The 17,774-nt window shown below is 45.5% G+C and overlaps 1 protein-coding gene across 4 annotated transcripts in view; it reads left to right on the top strand.

Moving 5' to 3' along the window:
* Positions 1–17,774, top strand: part of LOC146830728 (uncharacterized) — a 435,729-nt gene that overhangs the window by 96,652 nt on the left and 321,303 nt on the right. For 2 of the 4 annotated variants that reach the window (XR_014961479.1, XM_085604947.1), the window contains exon 2: positions 12,803–12,915. The exons of the other annotated variants lie outside the window; for them this stretch is intronic. Coding sequence is in view for 1 of the 2 variants with exons in the window: in XM_085604947.1 (XP_085461073.1) it covers positions 12,803–12,915 (113 nt within the window). In the remaining variant the exon portion in view is untranslated. The remainder of the gene's footprint in view (positions 1–12,802; positions 12,916–17,774) is intronic. 4 annotated transcript variants of the gene reach the window in all.

The following is a 17,774-nucleotide window of genomic DNA, read 5'->3' as shown; positions in this document are numbered from 1 at the left end:
TCTAGTGTTTTTTACCTGAGATCCTTGGTCTCGTCTGGTGTGCAAAAAAGTTGTGTGTGTAGGAGGAGGTGAGTGAGGGTGTTTGTGTTTCACCATGTTACCCCCCTGTTGTGGCTTCAGTTCTCGAAGTCCTCTACTTTTTTATTCAGTTGTGATTTTAACCCTTTCGATGCGCATGACGGAGCGGTTCCGTCATGCGCATCGGTCGCGCTGTGCGTATGACGGAACCGCTCCGTCACGGCCCCGCCCGCGCAACGAACCTTCAGCACGGCGCGGTAATCCGCGCCGCGCTGAAGGGGTTAAATGCAGGATTATATTAGAGATCTGTAAGAGCTGTGATTTTTATTGTATCCAATGTCATAGGACTGATTTATCATTTCCCATCTTACGTCCTATGATATTTTCAATTGTGATTTTTATTGTATATATAAAGGGGATAGATATGTTGTAACTTAATGCATCTTCCCGAGCGTTCCAAGTCCCTGCTGCTCAGCCAGTGTGTGAGGTCATGTAGAATGCTGTGTGTTTGGGTTGGACCGAGTGTCAGTTGAAGATATGGGCTGAGCAGTAAGGACGCTGCTCCTGGTGGGGCTAAGCTATCTTACTTACTTGTAACTAAGATCTAATAAACCTTTTCTTTCACAATCTACACTACTTGTTACTGGCCTTTGAATACAACACTAACTGAGACAAACACGGTGGCCATCTTAAAAAAGAGCTTGGTATGGAGGCATATACACTGCACACCTTTAATACCAGCAATGTTAACCTGAAAGAATGCCTAATCCGATTTAAAACAGAAAGTGATAGAGGGAACTGAATTTTTCGTTCCCTTGAGTTTTTCACCAAACAGCAGGAAGAAAAGCCCCATTGCCAGCCTGTTGCAGTTAAATGCAGGTAGATGAGTGGACTGAGCAGGTTGTTGGTTGCATGTTCTATTGTATTTGTCTGACTGAAAATAAAGTCAGAAAACGAAGATGGTGTTTTATTGTAATGGGTGACAAAAGAGGTCCGGGCATCATCCTGTTGTGGAAATAGTCTTGTAGGGCTGGAGATGTCTAAGTGCATATCTCCCCACTGTTCTTCCTGCTTCATCATTAGAAAAATATACATTCGCACATCCAGCAGCACTAATGTACAGTCATAAAATACAAGTGATAATCTTTTAATGAGATTTTAGTTAATGGTTTGGTGATTTTAGGTAGGTGAGCGGCAGACAGCTGAGCTCACATCGAACTTGCCTTTAGTGTTAAAACCTCTGCAAACTCAAATTAGTAAACATGTACTTAAGGGCCTTATTACAAGAGCATCAGAGTTCCCTGTGTGGCCGTCAACTAGTGGCCTCATTGGAAAGGGCAGGGCCTCCAGAAACACGGGTCTGTTTCACTCAGATTTTGGCTGCTGCAGCTGCAAGGGTAGAGCAAGGCCTTCGGCGCTGATTGCTGATTCATGTGTATTTATCCGACGAAAGACTGAGTCTGGTTGAGATGCTGGGGTGTTGTTGCTTGGTTCTTAGCTGTTATCTCTCCCTTGGTTTTTATTAACCGTTGCTTCTGCCTACAAAGTGAATTCTATCCTAGTTCTGCTTATTCACAGAAGCCGTGATTACGTGATGGTCTGGGCTTCGAGCCAGCAGCCCAGGTGACTGCAGTCTGTGTTTAAACGGACGGCGCCTTTAGTTTAATGTCTTTACAAGGAGATGCAGTCCAGGGTCAAGGATGAGTCCGCCGCTGCCATATGTGGGGAGTTCTAACAGTGCAGTGTACGGGACGCGTTGCAGTCTCTACCATGTTCCCCTTCTTGCATCTGGTTTACATTTTCCTACAGTTGTGATGGAGTCAGAAGTACCCTGGGGTGTGCACCAGGGCGGTGACATACTCTGAGGCTGGTGGTGATGGGTTGTTTGTTCAAGAGCAAGCGTGGCGCTAAATAAATTGCCCATTTTTAGGTCTCGGCTAGCGTAGGCTGCGCAGACATGCGCAGTCTCGCTGGCGAGATTTTATGTTTCTAGGTAGCTTTTACTAGCGGGGTTTAAGCTCCGCCCCTCTTTTCCATTGGCTGGCGTCACCGTTCATGCTAAAAGGTGGCCGGCCATTGGAAAAGAGCTTCCAGTGACGTACACTTCTCTCTTTTAGAGCCGTCCCAGTTGGACTGGTTCGCTTGACTTACGTGTGTGGTAAAAGGTTTCTTATCTTTATGGGGCCATGTGTTTCAACACATGGCCCCATAAACACAAGAGATCACCGGCGGGAGCTTCATCTGCTGTAAGCTCCTACGTCACCGCAAGCCGCGCTGGGATTGGCCCAGCGTCGCAGGTTGCCTAGCAGGCAGCGGATGGGTGGGCTCGTCTCTTGTTGTTTTTTCTAAATAAATGAAATAAAATTCTACTTCTACGAACTAGTAGACAGGAGTACTAAATGGGTATAAGTAGAGGTCACAATGAGAGAACACCGCGTGCTTTACGGACAACTGGCGGCAGTTGACAGTGACATTTTAGACACCTCTGCTGCGATGGTCCATGCCCACGCGCCCCTCCTTCTAATATAACCGCCTGCTGCCATCGCTCTTGTGCCTATAAGAGGGAGCTGGTCTGGAAGTCAGCTACCAAAGAAGGACGTGAGTAAATGGTGCACATTTGTCGCTGAAGGGAGAGGTCAGGCAGTTCCATCCGGGCGCAGACCCGCCTACAACTTTAAAGCCACGCCATCTGTCTGTTTAATCTGAGGTGGGCGGGGCCATTTGGAGGAAGGGCATAGCTATGGGCATGTTCTCTCTGTAGAAGTGCTCTGCAGTTTTCAAGTCAGACTGGAGCGGCGAGTGAGGCAGGTCAACCGAGGAGGCACTCAGTGCTGCACCGAGGAGGGGAAACAGCGGCACGGCAGCCAAATGCACCTTTATATTTTAAGATTGGCCGCGGACCCTGAGCAGTATAGCTCACTCAAATCTATTGTATTCACTTCATACCGCAAACCTGGTGCAACGCGCCAGCTATGCACGAGTGCACCAGTGCACAGTTAGTGAGTGCACTCTGGCCGACTCTTCCGTTCAGCAGCGGCTTGCATTAGAGGCCGGGGCTTGGATTACAATAGAGAAATTGTAAAGGAGGCACGCTAAAATGCTTCAGCTGTACCCAGGACACCCGGGTCTACCTGTGATTGTAATATAAAACACATGCTTCCCCCAGTCCACTCCTCCCTTCCCCTCCCCACACACACACGGGAGGGGCAGGCACTGGTGAGCTCCAAGTACCTGCACTTCTCATTTCAAGGGATAACTCGGAAGAGTGCATGTACTGACTGGCAAGATAGATGGTTGAGCAACTGCCAAGGTGCGCTTACACACCAGTGAGTCTCCTGACGCCATAAATAAAATATTTACTACAGAATACAATCTCGTGTGTGAGTGAACGCTCACCGCTGACATCAGCGGTGATCTGAACATCGCAAGTTTGAATTCCTGGCTGTCAGAACAGCCCCAAATTTCTTCTGTGTTCGATAGAGACACCGGGTGCAGTTGCTAATAGTAATATTTATTATAGTCAGCGTCAGTGCTTAGAAACGGCAGGCGATTGTTACCAACCGCTATACAATACAATAAGTTATCGTGTAAGGGGTGGCTGCACCGGGAGCACCCCTCCTCTGTGGGCCTGACCTCCCTAGACCAACGGTTGGACCCACCGTACTTTCAGTGCGCTTTGGTTGTGGGAAAGCGGAGCGGTTCAGTGACTGAGATGCAGGACTGTGGCTCCAGGAAACTGGGATTCCAATCCCTGTTTGGCTACTTCACCAGCTGGTGTGACCCTGGGCATGTAACTTTATCCCCGAGCGCCTCAATTCCCTTCTATTCCTAATCCGCGAGTGCGCAGAGGTGATTGAGTGGGTACAATTCGCAGGGAGCTATATTTCATTGTGGCGACACGTGCCATTAGGATGGTAAAAGTTTGTGCCTTTGTAGCCACACACCCTTTGTCAGCCAAGAGCAGCACGCTGAGTAAACTCTCACAGCTACCCATCTACTTCGAAGGACGAGCCTTTCTCTCCCGCCCTCCCTCCTCCCTGTCTCTCTCTCCCCAGCCTGGGTGTGACTTTGACTCAGCCTCTTTAAATTATGTCACTGCCTCAAGTTCGTTTGAATAAAACCCTTGCCTGCCGTGTTTGCTCGCGGACGCAGCCTCAGCCCACGGATTCCTTTCATGCATCCTGGATTGCGCCTTGGGGTGGAAAGAGTATACGCAGCCAAGAACCACAATGGCCCGCCTCGTGCTGACCCTCACTTTCGGATTGTGCCTGCTGGCGTTGTGCGAGGCTCACACAAGTAAGTTGTGGGACTTTTGGAAGGATCCCTGCGCACGGGGTTTGCGGACTTCATGGGATGTGGGATTCAGCCACGCTTCGTGGTGTGGTTTGCATGCGTGTGTGTGTGCTTTCATCACAAATGTGGAATTCGCTGTTAGAAATGGCATAGAATACGCAGGTCGCGTGTTTTTATGTTAAGCGCATTTTGTGCTTCCGAATCACTGTTCAAATACTTCAAGCTTGGCAACTATGCCAGTGTGTGTACACTGCAGCCGCCACCCCCGCCCCCACACCCGGTAGAAATACAAGAGGATAGAGAATGTCACGGGGTGGGGGAGCTGTCAGATGTGCTTTTAACAGCATGCTATGGCGCGGGACCTGCACAGAAAGTTGAAATGCGTGGCGTTTTTACGCACAGTTGGGGGCACGTAGCACTAACAAACGAGCATTAAAAATGCAATAGGTCTCGCCTTTCATTAAGTTAAAGCCATTTGCTTTGCTATACGATACCATTAGCAAAGCAAATGACTTTAACTTAATCAAAGGCGAGACCTATTGCATTTTCAATGCTTGTTGCCTCTGTGGAAGAGCAGATGGGGCTTAGCTAAGCCAGTTGGCACTTGCACCGATGTTGCGTACGACTGGGCTTCAGCAGTTAGCGCTTACCTGCAGTTCTGATGTGGCAGAACAGAATATTTGAAAGGTTTGATCACAATGGGAAACCTCAATATATTCTCTGTTTCCTACTCTATGCAGGTGGTAACCAGTTTCCATGCGGAAGCTGTAATACTGTATTTAAGCAGTATGGAACCACCATTTGATATTGGACACCACAAATCACATTGGCTCTCATTTGCTACAAGATTTCCCTTTTATTAAAAAGAAAAGTCACAATCTGCTGTTATCCCACTGCTACTTCCTCTTGGATATATTCTGTTTCACCTATTTATACTACTATTGAAAGTCGACAAATATAAATATGTTCATGCGTGTATTTGTATTGGATACACATAATGATAAAACAAGAAGATACAATTAAGGACAAGTCAGTATAACTTTCTTTCCTGAGGCTGGCTGTCTCATTCTGTAATTTTATAGGCCGGGAGAACAGGATATCCATTTACTTAAGTTTTTCCTTCTAATTGCTTGTAGAGATGAGACTTCCATTCCTCCCATTTGTGTAGGCGGGCTGTCTACATCTGGATGGAATTGCAGATCATGGCTGCAAAGCCGGAGAAGGCTTGCCATCTAGTCTATGAAATGAAAAAATGAAATACCAGTATTTGTAAAGCACACAGCTACCTCTGAAGTGGTGTCCCGGTGCTGGGGGCCGTCGGGAAGCTTAAGCGAGCTATTGCCCAAAGTCACATGGTGCTGGGATAACCTGCCGCCGGCATCGGGGATCGAACCGTGGTCCCCGCAGTCCGGTGCCAGGCACCCTGGCCGCAACGCCACATCTCTTCCACTATGCCTTCCTGCATTTCTTTGTGCCAAGTCTAGTGATGTTGCTGCCGTGAGTGTTGCACAAGCCACTAGTAATCGTGATCTTGCTTTCCTAGCATTGGATTTCATCGGACACAATACAGCATTGTCTGGATATTGTGAATTTGGACCTTATTAAATTCAGATGTAGTGTCAATGTTAAAATGGAATGAAAGGCCTGCCATCACTCTGTGGGAGGCTCTAAAAGCAATGGAAACACTGTATGTAGCCAAAGATTGGTTGTACATCACATGGGCGTGTCATTAGCCCCTACCCCCTCAGGTTTCACCGTACCTCGTGTGGGAACCTTAATAATTTATGTTTGTATAGCACTTAAATCTTTCTCTTTCTAACTGCTTTAAATTAATGGTGTTACGATTACCCAGTTTAAGGATATTCATTTTCTTGACCTCAGAAGAATGATAGACTAAGCTTAGTTGGCAGGAATTTGATGCTGTGACGTAAGGGTCTCCTACAGATGTCAGCAGCAAACCCTTACCGACAACACATGACATTTACAGGGGTTATTCAAGAACGTGTTAACATCAAAAGTGAGGTAAGTTACTACACATTACAGTTACATTGTACTGTAGGGAGTATATGGTGATGGGTTTTTAAAGTTTCAGTGTAGTGATGGTTTTAGAAGTTATAGACAAGGTTTTTTTAGTTTTCGAGATTAATGTTGTTTTCTTTTTCTATTTTCAGTATTTTTTAGGGTACAGGGTATATAGTAATGGTTTTTTTTGGTTGCAAGGCAGTGACGGAATTGAAGGCAAAAGTTTTTTGTTTATTTTAACAATTTAGGCTTGGTTTGCAGTATTTTTTTTAAGTCTTAGTGGTTCTTTTAGTGTTCAGGACTGTTCTAGAAATATAGGTTATAGATATGTAATGAATGGTTTTTAGGGTTCAGCATGTGGTAAAAGGTTTCTAGGGTTCTGAGTATCTAAGGTTCTAGGGTAATAGGCAAAGAGGATATAGAGTTTTTTTGTTTTTTTTACTTTTTAAGCTTGGTTTCAAGGGTTTTATTTATTTTAAGAATTTTTAGCATCCAGGGTCTTATGGATATAAATATATCTGATAGAGACGTCTAACTCCAGATTCTCCACTTTTTAATTATCCCCAGATGGCAGACTGGATCCGGAAACCTTTCTACAGCAGTACCTCTGTGCATCGGTGGAGGGCATCAAGCAACTCTGTAACAACATTGTCCACCAGATGTAACGTCAACAGAGTCCATATAAGCCCTGTCCTGGCACGCTGACATCAGTTTCTTCCTGTCCGCGCTTCTTTGGGGATCCGGAGAGCGGTTCCTCTGGCCATTTTTTGGCCTCTCTCAACATCTTGTTGACGACACTGTGTGCTTTTTTCTGGTGTCCTCAGGGTCCAGTGGATGACGGGTATCAGCCCCAGACCCTCGTAGTATTTTATGTGGTGTCTGGGTTTTCACGATGACTCATAAAGTGTGTGGCTCCTGTCTTCAGCTCCAGCCGTCGTTGCTGCAGGAGTGCTGCATGACTCTCCTTGACGCGCGGTGGTTGTGGGACCCACTTCGGTCGCGGTCGTCTTCTTGTTCTGAGGACCGCTTGAAGCCCTGCTATAGGAATCCTTCCCGCCAGCGTCCTTGATCCTTGATTTCAAATGGTAAGTCACGCCATAAGCAGTAAAAGTCACGCCTTCGCCGCATATGTGCGGCGTCTCTGATGCCTCTCCACGTCCTCGGGTTGAGGAGCCAGAGCGAGTGTCTACCCCACGCCTTCCGGTATTCCCCAGGGCAACTCTGGATGAGTTGAGGGAATATTATCTCTTCCTTCATGCTATTTTTGGTTCTCTGCCTACATCTGGTGCAAGTCTCTGCCCCAAGGAAGCCAGAGGAGTCTTGACTGACTTCACGCCGACGTGGTCTCTCCCAGCATCAGTCAGGCCCTTTGGATCCGTGGTCGGATTAGTCTCCGCTCCGGTGCACAGCTCTTTGGGGTTCCCGACTGCGACACCAGTGTTGGTTCAGTTGGCTCTGAAGTCGACGGTGCCAATTGCTGCTACTATATCTCTCTGATGTCGAGGTGTCGCCACATTGATGCAGGACGACGCCAGGAGCGGCGTTGGTGGAGCTGGTCACCCCAGGCTACCTTCTTCGGAGGAGCCACCAGCTGTGTTACTTTGAGAGACCCGTGTTTTGGTGGAGTCCATGATGACATGAGCGACACTGCTCAGCTTCCTCTGGAGTTTCATTGGGTGTCTGAACTTGGTGAAACTGGTGGCCTTTAGTCTTCCACCTCCTTGATCTTGTTTTCTCCTCCTACTCTAGCTACTGAGACTAGCTCTGCTTTGGCTGAGCTTCTGCGGAGGGTTGCTGTGGTTCTGGAGCTGCAGATGGGGGCTGAGCCTGTGCTCCCCTTAAGTCAGGCCCTATTTGATATTTTGCTGGGCTCCTGGGCTAAGCCTTTTCAGGGGCGCCCAGTGACCAGTCTATAGCTCATAGGCACTGCCTTGCCCCTGGAAACCCAGTCTGCTTCCTCCGGCAGCCTACTCCGCACATCCTTCCCTGACATGGGCACCCTTCCAGACATCCCTCCAGACATCCCTCCACACAGGGAGTCGAGGATTCCCGATACTTCTGGTCGATATATGATTTCTACCACCAGTTCCGTTTTGCGCTTACTTAATAACGCTTGTGTTCTGGGCAGTTTTTCTCACGTGTTTTGGGATTCGGTCTCGCGCCTTCTCCCCTCGCTCCCAGACGAGGCCCGGGACGCCCTTACCCAGTTACTCCAGGATGGCTGACAGGAAGCTAATGGATTCTGTTGGCGTGCCATGGCTCTCCATGCCACTGGAATCAAGCTATCCTGGCTGAAGAGGGGTGAAACCCCGAAACCGGTCCTAGGATACTTGTGTCCAGTCCAGGGAGGACCTGGCTTGGCAGTTAGGGCTGGACTGTTCCCATGAGGCACAGGGTCAAGACTGATTTGCATATGGCTGGATTCAAACTGGAACGGCATGGTGAGCAAAAAAACTATGGATTTAAGCCCAGATCTCTGTACTGGGGTGAATGTATGACATTGTTCTGCATTCTGTCCATCAACTGTTTTTTTTGCATTTGTCACCCTGAGTGGGAAGGGTATGCCCAGACGTGGGTCCCTTGCTCTCCATGCCACTGGAATCAAGCTATCCTGGCTGAAGAGGGGTGAAACCCCGAAACCGGTCCTAGGATACTTGTGTCCAGTCATGGGAGGACCTGGCTTGGCAGTTAGGGCTGGACTGTTCCCATGAGGCACAGGGTCAAGACTGATTTGCATATGACTGGGTTCAAACTGGAACGGCATGGTGAGCAAAAAAACGATGGATTTAGGCCCAGATCTCTGTACTGGGGTGAATGTATGACATTGTTCTGCATTCTGTCCATCAACTGTTTTTTTGCATTTGGCTCTGTCAGTGGCACGTCCCCGGTGTACCTGGCTATGCACCTCTATTTTTTTCAGAAGCTGTTCAATCCACGTTGGTGGATATGCCTTTCGATTGTCACCATCTGTTTGACGCTTACACTGATTCTGCTTTACACTGTTTTCGGAACAGTCGGGTTGGAGCGGAATCTTAAGCCGTTTGTTCTACTGTCCTCTTCTCCCCCCTACTCCTAATAAGTCTTTCTGGGGATGGTCTCCTTGATTTCTTTTCTTTTCTTTTTCACATATATAGGGCGTACTGCCCTAGTTCGCGCCACGGAGCATCTTGGTCCTCTGGGCACGGACCTAGTGAGTGGTCCTTGTCACAGTGAAAGTGCTGCCCTCAGCATGGCTGCACATGTGCACCTGCCCTGGGCCACTGCTTTAATAAAAGACAGGCAGAATGTTTTAAACGCCTGCCCACGTTTCACAGTTCAGGTGGCAAGGCACCTGCATTTTAATGAATAGCCGAGATCACCCTGCATGCGGGTGCAGTGAGTGAGTGCACCTACCTATATCGAGATGCATGGGGCTTCCTTAGTAGGTGCACTGGCTGGGTGCCCCTTTAGTGTGGTGTGCCCTCTTACAGCTCTTTTGCCTCTGCCCTCACATGTGTAGTAGGGCGCTGGTGTTTCCTCGTTTGCATGGGCCAATTCTTTCATACAAATTGGAGACTGGCTCCTTGGGATCGTGCTAGCACACATGTAGCAGCAGCCGTATTTATACAACAAAAGAGATAGCGCGAGTCCCCTTCAATGTTACCAGAGCACTCTGGGGGTGCAAAAATCAGGTGCGCATGCCCATTGTGCCTCGGAGCACGCTTGATAGTATGGTCCTAGGGTTTGGTTGTTTGTCTCCCAATATATCAAGCACCCTCAGGCCTGGGCGGGTAGAGAAACATAAGGCATATGGTATGATGTCATGCGTTGAGTACGAAGATCCAGCGCAACAGGAGCAAAAGGGTTGACATGGGGGATCCTGTATTTTAACTTTCGAGTTAGGTTCCCAGGTCTATCTCATCCGAACCTGTTTTTCAAACAAAAGGTGGAAGCCGATAGCATGTACACCCACTGCATGTGATGAAAATCTGTTTTAAAGAGGCCAGTGTTCTGAATGGGAGCCGATGTAGGGATGTAGCCCCACAGTTGAAGATGCAGAAGAAATTTTGCAGGCGAATTCTGTCTCCTCTGGAGCATATGTAGAAGATGCTTAAAAACCTCAAATCCTTGAACATACTCTAGCCTGTAGTAAACAGTGGAGATGGTCACCTTCACACAGGGCCGGCTTTACGGCAGTGCTACTGGTGCAAACGCACCGGGCACTGGCTTCAGGTGGGAGCGTTGTGTTTGCAAGTATGTCATGGTTTAAAAAGCACCTACTGCCCCATTCCTGGCCTCCAGCAATTTTCAGGCAACAATAAAAATGTCAAGAATACTCCGGTGCTTAATGTTCTTCCTAGAGAGAGATTGGAGGTTTGTCTAGTGGAAGGTTTGACCCGTCCTAAGGTAGCGCAGTTGGTTAATATGCCTTCTGCAAAGAACGTTTACCATGCAGATCACAACGTGTTTATAATATAAAAGGTCTGTGGGTTACTGCTTTTGTCTGAGAGATTCTTTTGTTACATGCAGTTCAGAAGTTAAAATCCTGGGGGGCGTGGTTAACGCCTTACGAAGATGGCGGCTCTTCCCTGACGCTCCCGGAGTCGGGAGGACAACGCCGATTTTTTCTCTCGTAACTACGAGTACGAGGATGCCACAAAGTGAAGACAGGCTGTCTGAACATCTGGAGCACTGAATTTCGCAGTCGCTATGTCAGTAAGCTGCATTTAATCCTCTTTAATTCCCTCGGAGGCCCCGTTTTCGGAACGGCCGCCATTTTGTTTTTTCGCCTGAGGAGAATGTAAGCTGATGACTGGAAGATACATACTGCAAAAGTGATTTTTCTCCCTTTTGGCTATTATTCTGCTCAACTCTGGCTTTTGTCTTCATTTCTTCATCAACTTTGGATATTCTCAATGACATATTCCTGGAGAATACGAAAGGTGCGTAGTTTGTGCAGCGTCTTCTTCTCCGATTCAGCCGCCATTTTATGCATGCACTTCACGAGAGGGTTTTTCTGTACTGTTCTCCTCAGATAATCACAGTTCTTCCTCACTCATGGCTGTTCTTGACGAGTGTTCTTGTCTCAGATATTGAAATAGTTTTATGGAACTGCCTCATTTCTATGGATACGTCAATTCAATGACTACTTCTCTAACTCAGTTCAAACGCGAGCTTCAATGAGGATTCCTGATACTTGCTGGATCTGACAGTGATGTTAACCATTTAACCAGTGACACTCTCCTTCTGGGTCACGTCTTTGCCCCTCTCGCTCACCTGGACTGTTGGACTTGCCTCTTATGGGGAGAACGAAAGGCTCACTTGCTAAATATCCTACGCCCAAGTATACCCTTATCAAAAATTCCAAAGTTTTTACTGCCTTCTCTAAACTAGAGGATTCACTGTTATCCTCACAAGACCCCACGGAGAATATGGATCCCTCTCCCTCACCAGTACCTGCTGTGAAGTCTGTCACCAAACGTCTAAAGCACAACCCGCCTTCTCCTCCTAAATCGACCTCGCCTATTTCCATGGAGACACTACTGGAAGAAATCAGGGCCCTTCGTCCCTTTATGGAGGAAACAAATAATAAACTACAAGTCCTCACTGACACTTGGGCTCAACTTGATACACGAATTACCGCAGTGGAAAGTCACATGTCTTCCTTTACGGACACTAACACCAATGTCTCTCACCTTCAATCTCAAATGTCTGCCCTCCAACGCCAAGTCGAGGATCTTGAAAACCGTAATAGGCGGAACAACCTGCGTATTTATGGTCTGGTGGAGGGATCAGAGGGGTCGGACCCTCCTACTTTCTTTAAATCTTTTCTACCCAAGATTCTCCATATGCCAGAAGGCACCGCTCTCAACATTCAGCGAGCACATAGGTTAGGGCGTCTTCCATCGAGTGCATCTCCTTCACAGAGGCCGAGAGGTGTCATTTTGTACTTTTTGGAGTACACGGACTTGCTAAAGGTTTTATCAGCGGCCAAATCCTCTCAACGAGTCACCTGGTCCGGTGCCACTTTGTTTTTCGCTCAAGATTATGCCAAGTCCACAGCCAACAGACGCAAGGCCTTTCTTGATATGAGACCTACTCTTCGTGCCATGGGAGCACGTTATGGTCTTTTTCACCCCTGCCTCTTTAAGGTCACGTTTAATAACAAGACAACAGCCTATGAAGACCCGCAGCAGTTACAGAGTTTCATAAACTTTCACAGGACGGACACCATGGAAGCTTCGGGACCCTCGTCGTCAAATGTTACTTGATGTTCTGATGATTTCTCTTATGGTCCTTTCATTCATTGTTTCTCTTTATCACCGTCCCTCATGTATTCTTTGGTGTTCTTTGTAGTTTGGATGGTCTTCTTAATTTAATTGAGTTGGTACCTAATCGTTTGCTCTGTTTTAACTCCCCTATTCCTCATCGCTTACTGTGCTAAATAGTCTTTAACGTTTTTGTTTTTTGTTCCCTCTCGCATCCGTAGATATCCTGTTTTATTGGCGTTTTCCCCCTCGTCCTCCGTCTGGTCAGCCTGGATGGGCTGTCTGTCTCGTGTGGCTTCTTCCCTTCCCCCTTGTTCTCTTGGATCTTCTTCATGTAAGTATGCCCTTTGTTCATATTCTACTTTTATGCTTTCTGTGCTGTTCTCTGTCATTGTTTCTCTTCTCCTCTTTTTCTTTTTCTCTTCTCCTCTTCTTTTATTCCCGCTTTCTCCTCCCTCATTCTCCCCCCTTCTCCCCTACTCTGATCACTTGCAAATCCATATCCCTTGCTTTTGTTCCTTATCCCTTATCGAGTTTCTTAATACCATTGTTTTTAATCTCTTCCCCTCTTATCTCCTTCTTTGTACACTTCTGAGTTCTCATTTCTCTACTATTTCCAATCTCAACCCTATTTATCGCATTGTATGTTCATGGTTTTTGAATTCAATCTTATTCAGCCAAGTTCAGAGTTATCACATGGAATGTTAAAGGATTGAACAATCCCATTAAAAGACAACGAGTTCTTTCCCACTTAGCAAAGCTAAAAACTGATGTTGCTTTCCTTCAGGAAACCCACCTTCCTGAGGTTGAAGCGTCTAAATTAAAAAAATGTTGGGTAGGTAATGTGTTTTCCTCTCCAGCTTTAGGTAAGAAAAATGGTGTTCTTATTCTCACTCATAAAAAGCTTAATGTATCGGTGATTTCTCAAGAATCTGATTCTGAAGGTCGTTGGTTAATTGTTAAATTACTTATTGACAGAATACCAGTGGTTTTCTTCAACGTTTATGCTCCAGTTTCAGTTGACAATGTTTTTTGGGTGCATATTTCTGATAAGTTGCTCTCCCTCACAGATGATTATATTGTTTTTGGGGGTGATTGTAATCAAGTTTGTGATCCCATTTTCGATAGGAATTCCCCAGTCAGATTTGTAAACAACAAAATGCACTCACAATTTGCTTCCACCATCCGTCAAAAGTCTTTAGTTGACATCTGGAGACTATGTCACCCTGAACTCCGTGAATATAGCTTTTTCTCCCCCCCACACAAATCACAATCCCGTATTGACTACCTCTTTTTAAGTAAACCTCTAACGCAACACGTACTTCATTCAGAAATAGGGTCCATTTTAATTTCAGACCACGCCCCGGTTTCTGTTGATTTTGACCTTCTTCCTCACACCCCAGGTGCTGGACGTTGGCATTTTAATAATTCACTACTTACAGATCCTAATTTTTCCAGCCAGTTCAGTTCTTTTGCGTCGGAATTCTTTACCATAAACACTACTCATGATTCCTCCCCTGCTATGATTTGGGACTCTTTTAAAGCAGCTGCCAGAGGCTTTATTATTAACTTTGTTTCTCGGAAGAAAAAAGTTTTTGAGAAACAATCGGCTCAATTGCTTGCCAAAATTAAAAAATTAGAATACGCCTACTACCACTCATACTCTGAAGCTTCTTTGAAAGATCTTATCACTGCCAAAATTACCTTCAACAAAGCATCCACGGAAGCGGCTTCTTCTTATCTCCTGAAGTGTAGTGCTCGTTACTATGGAGGTCAGAATAAAATGGGGAAATTACTGGCCAACTATCTAAAATCTCGGCGAGACAGAACTAGGATAGAGTCTCTGAAGAATTCCAATGGTGACACTCTTCTCAAGGATGAAGATATCTTAAATGAGTTTGTCTCCTTCTATAAAACTCTCTACACCCCTGAGGCCCAACCTCTTCAATCTGACCTTTCCTCCTACTTCCAATCCATCCCTTCTCCTCCCTCGCAACATATTGATTTTGATTCACTGCAGTCAGATATCACACTAGCAGAAATTTCTCATGCCGTATCGGTTTTGAGGCGAGGGAAAACCCCTGGTCCTGATGGTTTTACCATTGAATTTTATGAACACTTTTCGAAACTCCTCCTCCCACAACTTCTTCTTTTGTTTACTTCTTTTATCGCAAACGGATCATCTCAAGGTACCTTCCAAGATGCTATGATCTGCCTAATCCCCAAGGAGGGCAAGGATTCCTCCTTCTGTAAAAACTATCGCCCGATATCTTTAGTGAACACGGATTATAAAATTTTTGCTAAAATTCTTGCCTTACGTATTGACCCAATCTTACCTGAGCTTCTTGGCTCGGAACAATCGGGCTTTGTAAAAGGTCGCTTATCCTCTGATAATTCCAGAGTCTTTTTTAACATTCTTAGCAAGGCCTCCTCCTTAGACTACCCGCTTGCTGCCATAGTTTTAGACGCCGAAAAGGCTTTTGATAGGATTGGCTGGGACTTTATGTTCCGCGCTCTTCAATGGATAGGGTTTCCCTCTAAGTTAATTTCCTTTATTTCTCTCTTATACTCTGGTCCTAAAGCGTCTATTTTTGCTAATGGTAAGGTCTCCGATTATTTCTCTCTTTCAAGAGGTGTACGGCAGGGTTGCCCCCTATCCCCTCTCCTATTTGTAGTGGCATTGGAGCCTTTCCTTACCAAGATTAGACAGGACCCCCTAATTACAGGATTCCATTTAGGCAATGTTTTGTGTCTTAAACACTATTTTGATCATACCGGTTTTTCCTGGCAATCCTCTAAATTAAAATATTTAGGATTATGGTTCTCCCCGTCTATCTCCGAAACTCTCAAACACAACTTTGACTACATTACTAAGAAGCTAAAGGACTCTATTACCAAGTGGCACCCTCTTTTTCTCTCTTGGTGGGGTAGGTTAGACTCCATTAAGATGATGCTTGCTCCCGTCATTTTATATTCTCTCTCAATGATTCCTGTACACATCCCAGATTATTACTTTAAGACATTAGACCGCACTTTACTAAAATTCCTCTGGAAAGGTAAACCCCCTCGGATAGCCTTATCTACTCTCAAAAAAGATAAATTAAATGGTGGGCTTAAGTTTCCTGACTTTAAATCTTATCACCACGCATTTTCCCTAAAACAAGCCTCTTCATGGCTTTCTTCGGACCTTCCTACCTATCCTCCAATTTGGCTTAGCATTGAGAAGTTTTTTACTTCCCCCTTCGCTTTTTTGGAATCCCTTGCCTTCTCTGCGCACACTTCTTCTTTACGTCATCCTGTTATCTCTCACACGCGAAAACTTTTAACTCCTCTCCTACCAGCCTCTTATCCCTCACGTGACTCACTTTCTCAACAACCTATTTGGCATAATAAGTTACTGCGTATTAAAAATCGTGCTTTCTACTGGAAGATATGGCACTCCAAGGGCTTGAAATGGATTTCCCAACTCTTAATGGACGGTACACCCCTTCCCTTCTCAGTCCTCAAATCTGACTTTGCCCTTCCTAATTCCTGTAAAAAGCAATACGACCTTCTGCTTCCCTCTCTTCACCAATATCTCTCATCGCTCCCACCTTTTCCAAATCTCCCTACAACTTGCTCTACTTTGTTTCCTTTGATAAACGCTTCCCCTTCTGCATCTTCCCTCTACAATGGTCTCTTATCTCTGGCAACGCGGTGCAAAACAAAGACTGAACTGGCATGGGAAAAAGATTTATTACTTTCCTGGTCTGTCCCTTTGTGGGATAAGCTGTGGTTAAAGATCCATAAAACTTCGCGAGCGGCCAATACCACTCAAACTCTTTATTTTGTATACCACCGTGCATTATACTCACCCGCACAATTGGCTTCCTTTTCTTCCACCACTTCATCGCACTGCTGGTCCTGCTCATGTTTAAAGGCTGACTTAAAACACATGCTATTTGATTGCCCTAACATTGCTAAATTCTGGCTCTTAGTTTGGTCTCAAATTAACAAGATATTTAACACTAAAGTTCCTTTTTCCCTCTCAAACATATTCCTTGGCTCCCTGTCCCCCTCATGGCCTCATCCTTCACCACATTGTCAGTTAATAGATTTATTAATTGCTATAGCCTTACACCTAATCACCCTGAATTGGAAACACGCGGATAAAGTCACTTACAGAGCCTGGTGGAATGCCATCTGTTTTAATCACAGACTTGACACCAACTATGTTACCCCTGTATCACTAGCAATTAAAAGGGATTTGTTATGGCTCCCTCTCACTACATATTTATCTACTCCCCCCCCCCAAATACTCCTATTAATGTTATTGTGAGAACATCGGACGATGTCCGGAAACCGCCTTGATTTAATTTAGTTGTCTTTTGTTTGAACAATTTATTATTGTTCTTGTATACTGTACTCCTCCCATTACATCACTATATGCGTTTTAGAATTTTACAATACATGCAATGTAATGCTTCATTTTACCTCTTTTGTTGCCCTTGATTGCTCTGAACTCTCCCCAACGAAATTCTTTCTGCTCCCTCCCCCTCCCTCCCCCTCTTTTATCTTTCTCTCTCCCTTTTTTCTTTTCTAGGTCACCATGTTTATTGTGCCCTTTATGCTTAATATCCTTTATTGTTCATAACATAAGTACTCATGTTCTCTGACCGGATTTTCATTGTGTATTGTATTTTCTTGCTGAGCTCAATAAACTTAAACTTAAAAAGAAGTTAAAATCCTAACATAGAACAGTGAGCTATTAAGCTTCTTCAAAGAGCTGTATACATTAGAGATTTATGATTGTTTCCCCAATCTTTCATTATCCTAATGTTGGAAAAAGGGTCCATTTGGATAGAAATCAATTGTGATTATTAAAGAGAATCCCCAACCATGGTGTTACGTTTTAAAATCTGAATCTGTGCTTCTCCAGACCAAGCACTCTTAAACTAACTGTCTACCAGTATGGATGACATGTGACACCTACACCTTGTAGTCCTTTGTCTTACGTCACATTTCCCATACACTGATTTACACACCTATGATCGATTGTCTCTGTGTAGTGTGTGTGATGTAAAGTGCTCTGACATCCTACACTAGTATGAGTGGCACTATAAAACTAATTAAATGCATCAGAGAGAGTGGTTATGGAGACTTGAGGTGCACTGTTAAAGGGTGGTAGTGAGGGAATCGGTGGCGGAGGTGGTC

Source organism: Triturus cristatus, chromosome 5_1 (assembly GCF_964204655.1).
Source record: "Triturus cristatus chromosome 5_1, aTriCri1.1, whole genome shotgun sequence".
In the NCBI taxonomy this organism is placed as follows: domain Eukaryota; kingdom Metazoa; phylum Chordata; class Amphibia; order Caudata; family Salamandridae; genus Triturus; species Triturus cristatus.
This window is presented reverse-complemented; position numbering and strand designations above follow the sequence as displayed.